The sequence below is a fragment of the Acomys minous genome (assembly GCF_964271855.1).
Source record: "Acomys minous genome assembly, chromosome: 15".
In the NCBI taxonomy this organism is placed as follows: Eukaryota; Metazoa; Chordata; class Mammalia; order Rodentia; family Muridae; genus Acomys; species Acomys minous.
The window spans coordinates 44,359,729-44,372,822 of NC_140497.1; the positions used below are offsets into that span (position 1 = coordinate 44,359,729).

At 46.3% G+C, this 13,094-nt stretch overlaps 1 protein-coding gene and 1 long non-coding RNA gene across 4 annotated transcripts in view; one reads left to right on the plus strand and one right to left on the minus strand.

The window, feature by feature from the left end:
* GALNT7 (polypeptide N-acetylgalactosaminyltransferase 7) overlaps positions 1–6,087 on the minus strand; it is a 127,842-nt gene extending 121,755 nt beyond the window's left edge. Inside the window, exon 1 of one of the 3 annotated variants that reach the window (XM_084760043.1) lies at positions 5,232–6,087. In XM_084760043.1, the coding sequence (XP_084616169.1) occupies positions 5,232–5,357 (126 nt within the window). In that variant the 5' untranslated portion in view covers positions 5,358–6,087. The remainder of the gene's footprint in view (positions 1–5,231) is intronic. The other 2 variants (XM_084760042.1, XM_084760041.1) reach the window with 2 other exon arrangements.
* Positions 620–9,464, plus strand: LOC311585164. The gene is made up of 3 exons (XR_014775123.1): positions 620–4,204; positions 6,116–6,281; positions 9,310–9,464. It is a non-coding gene; the product is annotated as an uncharacterized lncRNA (long non-coding RNA).
* Positions 9,465–13,094: the final 3,630 nt, after the last annotated feature.

Sequence of the window (13,094 nt, forward strand, 5' to 3'; positions counted from 1 at the left end):
CAGGTTCTTGCCTCGCCTTTCCTCACTGATGGACTATCAAGTGTAAGTGGGAATATACCCCTTCCTCCCCAAATTACTTTTGGCCGTGGTATTTATCACAGCAAAAGAAAACAAACTAGGACACGGTTCCTTGAGATGCCCTTGTGTTATTTCTTTACATAGGTACTGGATGAGGGAGCAGCTTTGTTTCCTTTTGCCAGGCAGGAGAACATAGACTTGTACTTGGTACACTATGAGCAGCCTCTATGGAGCCTAACTAAGGTGGGGAGGACATACGGCAGCATGGTGCTACCCTGCCTTACTAAGACCTCTCAATAGAAAACATTCCCAGAGAACCAACAAATACGGCAACTGGGGGGGGGGGTGATCTACCAAATCTACCAAGTAAGTGCTTAGACTTATAGAGGGGTCATAAATAAGCGCAGCACCTCAGAGGGGAGGAAAAAGAAATCAATTAGTATCTTCTGTAAATTCAGCACCACGGGGAGAGAGAGAGAGAGAGAGAGAGAGAGAGAGAGAGAGAGAGAGGGCGAGCTCTGCAGTGCTCAGTGAGTGTTCTAAAGCTTTACAAAAAGCATCTGTCTCTGCCTCTCTGTCTCTGTTTCTGTGTCTGTCTGTCTGTCTGTCTGCCTCTCTGTCTGTCTGTCTGTCTGTCTGTCTGTCTGTCTCTCTCTCTCTCTCTCTCTCTCTCTCTCTCTCTCTCTCTCTCTCACACACACACACACACACACACACACACACGTACGTGGCGGGGAGAGAGACGAGGGGGGGGAGCACATCAGGATGTTCTTATTCCCACATGGGAGCTTGAGAGTGGAAGATTGAAAGCGGCTAGGACAACAAAGACCTTCTAAGGCCTGTGGTGTGTGTGGGTAGCCACGGAAGGCTTCATTCACACTTCTTTCAAACAAATGGCATTTGCATTTGAAACAGTTTCATGGTGAAGAGCCCATCACCACTGAGGTGAAGTGACGGTTACACGGAACCCGGTAGAGATGAGTCAGTCCATGCAGGAATACTGCACTAAGCTGGATCCCTTCCACCGTCTCGTCATGTTTATACATGGGAACAGCTGCTAGGCTGGTCCTATTAGAATGCCCTGACCTTAGGTATTTGTACAGAAAATGATCAGTTTGCACACAGGTCTTCCCAATACTGGGCATCGGAAGAGAAACTCTAGAGCTAACGTCAACATTTCCCCTGCAAACATTTCTTTTCCGAGCTTATGATTCGGAACATTAAACAGCCAGGGGTAGCCTGGAGAATATGGTGTCACTCGGGAACACACTTGTTTTATTTAACTAGAGGAACGGTCTGCAATTTCAAAGTCTAAACAAATGAACTTGATAAACGATTACCTCAAACTAGCCATTAAAAAAAAAGCTTTCTTATAAATGCACCAATCTTGTCTTCCCAACTTGTCCTAATGTAACAAGTAGTTAACACCCTCGGCTTCTTGACATCTTCCCTTCCACATCCCCTCACCGAATCTTGGTGCCTTTACATCTTTAGCTGCACTTGAACGAATTTACATCATTTCAACAAACTTCTGGCCAAACAATGTCAAATGTCACTCAAACTATTATTACGAGACCCCTCTTATCTGCTCTACAAGCCAACACATGCATGCTTCCTGCAGAGAGCTCCAGTGATCTTTCAAAAATATGAATATTGTCATGTGTTTCATGCGCGCATCCTTCTGTGGCTTCCTATACTTAAGCTGCCAGCTCTCAGCATGGGCACAAGATTGAGGCCTTTGTTCATTCTATCTAGTCTTGTTTTCCATCTTTCCCTACAGGGACCTTCCATTTCCTCCCCTTATCCTTGCTACTTTATATACCTCAGAGCCTTTGTACATGCCGCTCCTTTCAGGACTGCCCCCAGTTCGACAACTACTCTTGTTCAAATCTTTAGATTTCAGTTCAAAAGTCAGTTATTTAAATAAGACTTGCACGCTCAGACCTCTCCGGTTTCTTGCCTCCTAAGGTTTTTCCTTCATAACACAAGTGTGTTCACATGTTACTCTCATAGCACAATTGTGTTTGTGTATTTATGATGGCGTGACTAACGTGTCTTTCTCACTAGGTTGCAAGACCCATAACACGAAAGCAAGAAGTGTTTCCTCGATACTCAGCACCATATCTAGCATAGAGCAGGCACTCACAAATGTTTGACTCCCTCCACAAAATTAATCATGAAATAGAGTTGCGGATATAGCTCAGCTCACAAAATGTTGGCCTACCACGCACAAAGATTCCCAGCACACTACAAACCCAGCATTGGCGATACAGGAGTGTAACCCCAGCTCGTAGGAGGTAGAGGCAGAAGGGTCAGAAGTTCAAGGTCATCTTCGGCTACATACAGAGCTCAAGGCCAATCTGAGATGTAAAACATCCGTTCTCAAAAAACAAAACAGAACACGGCAAAACACAGACCATCAGAGTGAAAAGGTAAGGTCATCTTAAATATCATTCACTCCAGAAAAACAGCAGGAGGCTGAGGAGAGGGGGTCTTGTCTTCATCTCACCGCTCCACAAAATTAAAGCAAAGAACCACGAGGGACTCTTTAGTCCTAGTGATAACAAACAGTACAAGGCAGAAGTGGTCCTGGCTCGACAGAGCCATGGGCACATCTGGTGGGAGCAGAGGCAGAGGCAGAGGCAGAACTTTCCACTTGGTAAAATGGATTGTTCTGGCCTAGTTCGGGCCTTCTGAGGGGATCAAAAGAGGCCACACGTGTAGACCCGCATCCAAGGGGGGAGAGAAGAAGCAGGTTCTCATAACAGATCTGCAACCGGAAAGCAAAAGGACCACCAGGCAGAGGAGAAACTCAGGACTCGACAACTTCCCTGGCTGGATTTCCCAAGCTGTACCCCTAGCCCCGATTTACACGCTCAGGACATCTGACATCTTAAACTGCTTTAGGTCACCACTTGCTGGTGCATTATTAATGTCTCCTGGCACCTAAGCATTCTTTTTAATACTGCGTTGGTAAATCTTGGGGGAAAAAATCTTAAGTCTATCTTTGGCAAAGGTTATAAATGACAAGTCATACCAGCTACACTGACAAACTTATCAAATACATTGGACAAAAGTTAAGCTATGCTCACCCTATATTCATGAAAAGGGGATAGATATATATTTTTTACGTATCAACAAGGTATTGGGAAAGGTATTATGATGTTGCCCCCTTTCTCTTTCCAGCTTAGAGTCTCTTAGTAGCCTTAGCTGGCCTTGAACTCATATATACGACCTTGCTCAGCCTCCCAAATGCTGGGAGTACCAGCAGGTTTCACCTTACTGGGCCCAATCATGGCTTTAAAAACATCAGAACTACAGGACATTTTGAACATAACTGGTTTTGGGCAGGTTTTCAATTTCCTTCTCAGAAAAATAGGGCTTAGGATTTCCAGCACTGTATAGTGGTTTTGTATAAAAAGGCATTTGATGACTTGAAAAAAATCAATTTCAATATTCATTCTCATCAAATCACTTTGAGAGCAAAAATAATTAAAAAATCAGCCAGCCCGTAATTCCAGTACTCTGGGAGGCAGAGGCAGGTGGATTTCTGTGAGTTCAAGGCCAGCCTGGTCTATAAAGCAAGTCCAGAACAGGCAAGACTACACAGAGGAACCGTCTGGAAAAGCAAAAAGAAAAAAAGAAAAAAGAAAAAAAGAAAAGTAAGTAAATAAAATCACTCATCACTCCAAACACACCGAAAATAAAAATGTGTTTTATCAATTTTGAATGGTGAGGTGGGACTCCACTTCAGCAAGGCCAGCCTAAAGTACGGCAATTTATAGTTGTGACATAAGCAACAACTGATGGGGTGAGGGGTGGCTCCTTTAGGATTCTTGCTCTTAGAAGTCACCACAAGCTTTTCTCCACAACTTCCTGGTTGTTGCTAACTTTCCAAAAGTAAAGTTAATAAAGTAGATCATGTAGATGCAAGGCTGGCTTTGCAAAAGGCATTTCCCTACAGACTCCTCCCACGGCTGCCCAGCTTCTGTGTCCCGGAACTCCTGTGTTCCACTCCCTTCAGAGTCTGATCTGGACTCCGCCGTGGGTACCGAGGGTTGGGGGGGGGGCGGGATGAGGAACTCGAGGGGGCTGTAACGGTTCACCACGCTGAGGCTGAGGGTGGGGGTGGGGTGGGTCAAGCCGGGGAGGTAGGAACTGAGCAGTTCGCGCCACCAACTGCTGGGTGAGTGTTAGCGCCGTGGAGGGCTCCCGGTAACTAAAGTTCCGAGCTGCCTGACTAAATCCTCAAAGCCAGGCACTGTCAAGGCTAACACCAGCGCCGAGAGCGGCAGACTGATGCGTCCCAGCGGAGCGCGCCTCTGGGCATCAGGCTGATGGAGCAAGCAGGGAGGGGCGGTCAGAAGCCGGAGCAAGTTAGGTCCTTGGCCGGAGCATGCTCAGCCAGGGCCGGGGATGAGGAGCCAGCTCCCGCTCGGCGGGACAACGCGGGAGCGCAGCTGGCGAACAGGGTTCCGGGGCATCCCGGTGCTAGGACGCCAATCCCAGTGGGGATGTGTCTCTTCCCTGTCCGGGAATCGAAGGGACAGAGGGTGCCCGGCGAGGCCTCAGTTACACCTCGCACCCGGCTCCGGGCCACGGGAGTTGCGGGGAGGCGGCGCCAAGGGCTGGAGCCCGAGGCTGGCTGGCTGGGGGCGCCCCCGCGGCTTGCACCGGGGCTGGGCGGGGACCGGAGGAGAGGCTGGACCGCAGGGCCTGCTCCACCGGACCACGGCGGCGGCGCCGGCATCTCGCCTCCTGCAGGCCTGCACGCGCCACAGGCCGCAGCTGGGACCAACCCCGCGTCCTCCCGCCGCCACCGCCATCGCGGGGGTCGCAGCCCTGAATCGGACCCCGAGCAGCCTCGGCTCCGGGGACCCGACTCGGTCCCGCGATCCCGCCTCGGCAGTCCCGGCGATAGAGCGTCCGCCTGGTCGCCGCCGCCGCCGCCGCAGCGCGGGTGACGGCGCTGAACCCGGGGCGGGGACGCGCCGGAGGAAGGGGCGGCCAGGGGGCGGGCCGGCGGCGACCAAGGGGTACCCGCGGCGTGGGGCTAAGCGCCCCCGATCGGCCGGCGCCGGGCCAGCACCACCTGCGGAGCTGCGGCGCCCACGCGGCCGCGACCCCGCCGCCCCTCGCTCCCGCCACACGCGCGCGCAAACAAAACAAGTTGCAGGTCGCCGCTGCCTGAGGGGGCCGGGCGGGTCACTCACCCTCATCCTGCTCAGTGGGCTTGGGTCGTCGGGCCGCGAGGACAGGGAAGACCAGAGGACCACTAGCCCCAGGAAGCTTCCCACCACCAGCAAACTGCGTAAGATGAACCCGATCTTCAGCCTCATCTTCCTCCGGCGGCGTGAAACACACAGCCCGGCGCAGCCGCCGCCACCGCTCTCCCCTCCCTTCTTCCCCCTCCCCCGGCCCTCCTCCTCCTCCTCCTCCTTTTTCCCCTACCCGGAGCGCTACGCTCGCCGCCCTCCCCACCGCCTGCCCTCTGCAGCTCCAGCTCCGGAACTCCCCTTGGCTTTACCTTCCCCTGGCTCTCCCCTCCGCCCCCTCCCCGCGCCTGCTTCTGCGCTCCGCTGCCGCACCCCCCTCCCCTCAGGCGGCTTCCGCAGAGCTCCGGCCGGCCGGAGTGTGTAGCTCCCCAGGCTTCCTTTTTCTCTCTACCTACCGGCTCAAGCTCCGCAGTCGCCCCCCTCCGCCCCCCTTTCTCTCTCTAACCGGTACCGCGAGAACCCCCAGCGAGTCCTTAGTAACCTTGGAACTAACTTAACACTTTTCCCCCGGGTCTGGTCTTAGCCTTTGCCCTAAGGCTCAGCTTCCTAAAGCTTCCAGATCTCCAAACTTTTATAGTAATTATGGTCCAAAACTCTGTCCTTGACGCCCATGCCCTCCCAGGGTGCTGCCGCCCCTCGCTCCTCGGTGGACCTGCAGCCGCCCTAGGCTGCCCTTCCCTTCGTGACGCCCACTGCCCGATCTCTCCTGCCTTGAAGGAAGCAAACCAGGAAGTCAGCTGCCGCCGCTGCTGCTCCTGCAGCAGCTCCACGTGGCTGATTTATAGCTGGATTTTTTTTATTGATCTTGTTTTTTTTCACAGGGCTCTTTAAGGAGGTGGATTTGTAACCAAAAGGCCCAGGTGAGATGTGCAAATACCTCAGAACTGAAGAAGGCTCACTTGGAAAGACGGTATTACTTTTTCTAGTGAGCTAATTAGAAATCCAAGGCGACCAGCTAACATGTATACGGTCCTTGTTGATGGACTTGTAAGTTTCTACTCTGGGAAAAGCGGATTTCGGGTTTTAAAAACATTACACACACACACACACACACACACACACACACACACACACACACACACTATTGCTTCCCTCACAGCTGATTTTTCCAGGAAAGGATATTGGCAAATGTTTAGCTACACGCCTCTCCCTTGTACATTGTGCCAAAAGATGTCAATCATTTTATATCACAGTCTATGGTATGTGCCATACTCCTAAACTACTCAATTTGTTGAACAAATGCTTTTTTTTTTTGTAGCAGCTTTAAGGATGGTGTAAACAGACCTTTTAAATCCTAATACTGCCCTGTCTGCATGCATTTTGCTTTAAAACTAGTGAAACCTGGTTATTAAATCCACCCAAGTGGTCAGCATAATTTTATGAGTTCTCAGTCATACATGCAGACTATGATTGTGAGCATAGCTGGGCCAATAGACCGATGAGAAATTGTCCTCCATCACTTCATTGAGCCAGCCCTCTGCTGTCAGTATTCTGAGGAGACCCTGGCACGGCAACTTGAGCTATGAAAGGCCAAAAAGTTAGAAATTAATGAACAGGTATATGGTTGTGAAAGCCTGTGTCCCACTGAGTTCTTAACATAGTTTAAGAAAAACCAAAGTATACCTTAAAACACACACTTTTTTGCCACGTTGGCTGCCAGGCCACCTTCGTAGAGAACTCTTTAGAAAATGAGAAGACGCTACATTAAGTGGTTGGGTCAGGAAAAGGCACACTTAGCCTCTCTGAAACCAGGGCCCTTATCAGGCAAAACCATGATTATAATACTTGACAATATTGTCAAAAGGAATAATTGCACTGCCTGGGCAAATATGAAGCACAGATAATGTGGTGGGCAAAGTCTTAGTGATCCTGGGTGTAGTTCTTGTGAATGCCACACCTACTGCTGCATGCCTGGATTGTTACTCTGAGCTGTTTATGCCTTGTCGATCCTTGGGCAGCATTCACTGAAGAAGAGAATAAAGACTTGAGAAGCAGTGGTCCCTGACAGATTATGAGGTCACATGGTGCCGTCACCTCCTCAGAGGCCAGCTGGGGCCTCAGCAGCAAAATCTGCAAGGGAATAAAATTTCTGAGCAGGCAGTATAAGCAAGTTTAAGCTGTATAGTGCCTGAAATTGGGCTTCACTGTTCTTCAGATTCAGAGCAGGTTCTCTGATCTTGCCAACACACGCACAGTCTTTGCCAAACTGTATAGTCACCTCATGTTTATTATAAAATGTCACTGCGTGCCTTCGGGCCTTTGTACGGGGATTTTTTTTTCACTGGCAGTATCTTTCGACACTTTAGCATTAAGCGTCATTGTCAGTTACCAAGGCTTTTTCTAGACTGTTGTGTTCGTCTTTGCTAAGATATTGGCAGATACCCTCCATTGCACTCCCTTTCTCCCCTAATAATCACCACTGTGCTGTGATTTCCACTTGCAAGTAAAAAGTTACATGACACTTGGAGACTCGCCTATGGACCTTACTGCATTTCTATGCTGGATGTGCAGAAAAGGTTTAATATTTTTTGGTGGCACACTGAGTAAATAATTGTATTAAAAATACAAAAGGGGAATAAAGCTTAGACCAGGGCTTTGGAGCTCTTCAGCTTCGAGTGTTCTTTACCTAGAATCTGTCTTTCCAACAACAAAACAGTGGAGGTCTTACTTCATAAGATCAGTGACTGGTTTCCAGTGGTAGGCAAGCTGCTGTTTGCCTCCTATTTGGTCGATAGCCTACTCAAATTTAAAAAGTCATAGTTTCCCCCTAACACTAGAGTACTATTTCTGTTCATAAGCTTAATGGATAATTCCTGTGTTGTACTCATCTGGAATGGGAAAAATTGTCAAGGGCTGCCATTTGGTGAGATTAATGGTCTCCAACAGTGTTTTGAAGGCTAAGATGCTAATTTGAAGCTCTCTTGGATGTTATACTGTGGATATCACCTCTTCATAGCTGGGTACTGTTTGGAGCACCTGTAACATAGAGGGCTCTTCTGCCTTAGCCATTTCTGTAAAGAGGTAATTGAAACACATTTTGTCTCTCTTCTTTGAAAGCCCATCACCAGCTTTCCGGCGCTCTTAGAATTAATCCCGACCGCCTTGGTTTGTGGTCACAGGGGACTTCTGTGAGCATGCATAGCTTTGGACCTACTTAGCTACCTCCACTTTTCCAGTTTAAGCTACAGACACTTCATTTTCTGTTTCTCAAACAGCTCAAAGTCTCTCTCACTTCTAGACCTTTCTGCATATTACTCCTTTTTCTAGAACATTCTTGGTAGTTTTTAATGCCACCTGCCCCATCAACTCTGCAGTTATCCAAATCTTAGTTTATACATCAGATTTTTTCAGAACTTTACGCTCACCGGCCTTCCCCTCCCTTGCTAGGTTGGGAATTTCTGCTTTGTGTGAGAGTGACCTTGAAGCTTTTGTATTTGTTCATTTGTCACCTCAAATAGAGCACGTTTTTTAAGGGGAAGGGCTGTGTTGCCATTTAGCACTGTGTTTCTTGGATGTTGGCGGTGCCTGCACGGAAGACATGCTCAGTGTGTGAGAATGGGTGGGAGAAAGTGTATCTCATTCACTCACTGGTAAATCATCAAAAGATCTAGACACATCCTGTAATATTACAGACTAATATCTTCAAAGACAATTACACCTGAAGGTTTGCAAATGATACTGTGTAAGTCGATTTTTCTCTTATTTAAAGAGTACTCTGTTCTGTACCTTATCGAGCCACTGTGTGTACTAGATAAACTGACTTCTTTCAAATCAACTATCTGCTTGCTGAAAGGAATATACATTGCTGAGAACCTTACGGCCTTTAATTGACAACCTGGTATCTCTGAAATGGAAAAGTAGCCTGCCTTTTACTGATCCCAGTGATCAACGTGGATTTTGTTTTAATGAAATGGATAAACTGGAAAGAAACTTGTAGTGACACTGGCTGCAGACCCCCTTCTGCCATTTAGAGTTAGAGGGTTGACTACACTTAAATTTCTAATTCCTTCTATAGACTCACTCAAGACTCGGGCTCTCAGCAGGATGGTTAAATGATCAGAAAGTCGCCACCGCTGAACTTTGTTGAGGCATTGCTGCACATCCGGTTACAGTGTGTGCATAGAAGCGCCTTTATCGGCTAACAGACAAGCAGCTGCAAGCAGCTATCAGGTTATTATCACACCCCTCCAGAGATGTTGCTTATTCAGCTGCGCCCAGAACCTCGCTGTCTTTAATGGACAAATCTGATCCCTACAAGACATGCTAGCCTCCGTTCTGCGAATACTCACACTCTGTTAGACACAGAGCACAGCCGTTTCCACAGTGAGTGCAATGGAAAGAATCCGCACTTGTGATCTGTAAAATGAGAGCTACAGCTAGACCATGTCGGGCAGAGTCTGACACTCAGGATCTCTAGCGGGATGAGAAGGCTGTGGAGGTTGGGAGAGGGTTCGGTTCTGTGCTCGTCTACAAGAAGAGCTGATGGGATCAACAGAGGAACGCTGACTCTCATGTTTTCACTGTGTCTGATTAGTTTTAACAAGAGTGTGGTAGTCTTTGAAAGGAACTATTCCTATAAGTCTTTTTAGACATTTCAGAGGTGATAAACAGAGCTGAATACAAATAGAGAAATCTGAAGCCAGACTGTAGCAAGATTCTGCAGGAAGATTATCCCAAATCCGGGAATTAGAGGCTGGACAGGAACTCATTATCTGGTGATTCAACCCTTCTGCTTCCGTATGCTGTGCTGCATCTCACTGGTGTACAGAAATCTCCTCTTTTCTCCAGCTCTTTTCTCTAACAACTGAACAACGAACGAGTATATTTTCTTTTTTTCATTTGAACACATGGCTCTATATTAAATGACTATTTGGAGAGTCACATCAGGGACTTGTAAGCCAAAAGTACTGCTCTTCCAGGGAATTCAAAATACTGTCGTTTAGATAAAGGCACCTTTTGGCATATTGCAAAGAATTTCAAATTTTGAATTTTAATTACATTTCTTTTGTGGAGAGCAGTCTTTGATGACTCGGTCTTTTGGGATGGTTTTTGTTTCTCAAAGCATAGAAAACAATTTTTTAACAAACTGAATCCTCTTCTGTGATCTTTTATTATATATTAACAGCTATTTATATTTGTTCAAAGCAGTTTTGTGCATGTATCATGTGCTAACCATCCTTCTAGACACTGGGGATATAGTAATAAACTAAAAGAGCAGTAATCTCTAGCCTCATGGAGTCAGATAATAAACTGTGAGTGTAAATCATTATTTACCATTGTTACTAAATAAACTCACCTGTGTGCCAAGCACTGTGTTAAGAGCCTATGAAAATTAACCCACAGACTTAGAGAGTATATTACAAGGGGACGTAATATGGAATGCTGGATGGATGTGAAGAGAGGTTTCCATTTTAAACAGTGAAGGGGGGGCTGGAGAGATGGCTCAGAGGTTAATAACACTGGCTGCTCTTCCAAAGGTCCTGAGTTCAATTCCCAGCAACCACATGGTGGACCACAACCATCTATAATGTGATCTGATGTGCCGTCTTTTGGTGTGCAGGAGTACATGGCAGGTAGAACACTATATATAATAAATAAATCTAAACGAAAGCCAAAACAAATCAGACAAGGTCTCATGGAGAAGATAACCTTTGAACAAGTCCGGAATGGAGCCTTCGGACTAAGCTAAATAGGAGATAACACCACCCACCAGGAATAGCAAATGCAAAGGCCCAAGAGCAGGAATGTTCCCTCACACAGTATGGGCAAGATGAAATGCCTAGGGAGGTTTACTACAGAGGTTGCTCAATTTAATGCATCTGAATCAGACCACACCCTCTGGCTTCTGGGTTTGGCATGCAAAGCAGCAAAGCCATATAGTTAGGAGGCTGTGTGGACAATCCCGGAGAATGAGTGCAGAAGCGTGGACTGGGATTATAACAACACTAATTGCACTAGATCAGACCATGGGTAGACTTGTTTATTTCTCAACTATTATGGTTCCAAATAATTTAGTTTATTATTTTGCTCCTAGACTGTAAGCAGTTAAATTAATAACCTGTAAAGCAACTCTTTAAATACTCTGGCAAAACACATTATTTAAAGAAACCCTGTAAGCAATTACTCAACAATGTAATTAAATCTCCCATGCAGCAATCGCATGCGAGGCTCAACGGATCTGATGAAAGCAACCGAAAGTGCCAAGAAAATATGTTTTTAAATTAAAAAAAATCGCACCCGTGAAATAATAAAGAACATTAAGGTCACAGACTGAACAAAGGGGGACACCCTTCTCTGCTTTTATATCAAGTGCTATGTCAAAACCTGAGTTAACCTGAATATTACTTATTTTGCAATTATGGATTTAGGAATAGCAGTTTCCAACCTGACCCTGCATTTGCACTCACCAGGTCACCTGGTACACATGTGATGCATAGACATATATGCAGGTAAACATCCAAATATAGGAGGAGGGGGGGAGGAGAGGAATAATAATAATAATAATAATAATAATAATAATAGTAATAGTAATAATAATAATAAACATAGAACCACCATCACTTCATGCTTTGAAAAAAAAAGTGCTGTTCTTGTCTCTTCAAAATGTCACATTTGAGATGAGAGAGATGGCGCACCACCTGTAATCCCAGCACTGGGAGAGGCAAATGCAGGCTCATCTCTGTGAGTTTGAAGCCAGCCTGGTCTACAAAGTGAGTCCAAGACAGTTGAGGCTACACAGAGAAACCTTGTCTCAAAAAAAAAAACAGTAAGAACAACAACAAAACAAAAGACATTTGAAAACCACTGGACACTCACATGAGGTACGTGCAGTAGGAAGAAGATACAATGGTTTAGAAATAGCAGTTAGAGCTATGCTATGGGCGCAATAGAAACCATGGTTAAGACATTTCAAGAAATGGAAGAACTCCTAAAATCCAACTAAAACTGAGATTACACTCAGAACCCAGAAGAGAAAAATAAGATTATGGATGGGTTGAACTGTAGATTTGAGCTATTATGTAAATCTTTTCAGTTGGTTTCTGGAGGCTTTTTTTTCCCCCTGTCTTGGAAAGTCACTCAGTTTCAGACTTTGTCACCAATTCTCTTATCCCTAAAAGGGAGTCAAGGTTTAGTCTGAATTCGTTACTTCAGTTTTAAATCTTTTCCTGGATTAACACATGATTCAGCTGAGATAATCATTTGCACACCCAAATTTCCGCAGTTTTTATGCATTAAATGCCCCTTAGGACGCTTGGAAGCCTCTTAAGTCAATATTTACTGTTCTTTCTTCCCAGGCTCCTGACTCAGCCTCTGAGGTTTACATGAGACGTTTCTAAGGCATCTTCCATAGTTTCTTCCCTACCCAGATTCTGGTGCCATGTGGTCTGGACATTGACACTCAGTAACAATGCTGTTCCTGCTGTTGTAATTCAGGGTTTCTTGCAAATTTCATTATGTTTCCACATTCTAACCACTTTTCCCTTTTTCTTTTCTTCTCCATTCCCCATCCCTCTTTCCCACCCAAAGATTATGTATCTCTGGCTGTACAGAATTATGTAGACCAGGCTGGCCTGGAACTCACAGAGATGGACCTGTCTCCCCCCAAAGTGCTGGGATTAAAGGTCTGCGCTACTACACCCAGCCTTTTTGTTTATTAAAACCATGATTTCTAGTGCTACCAGAATTTTTCTAAAATTTCAGTTTCATCACATTTCTGCAGGAAAAAAAAAAAGCCTTTATTGGTTTACCCTTAAAAGCGGCAATTCAGATTCATCACATGCTGGGAGGTACAATCTCAAA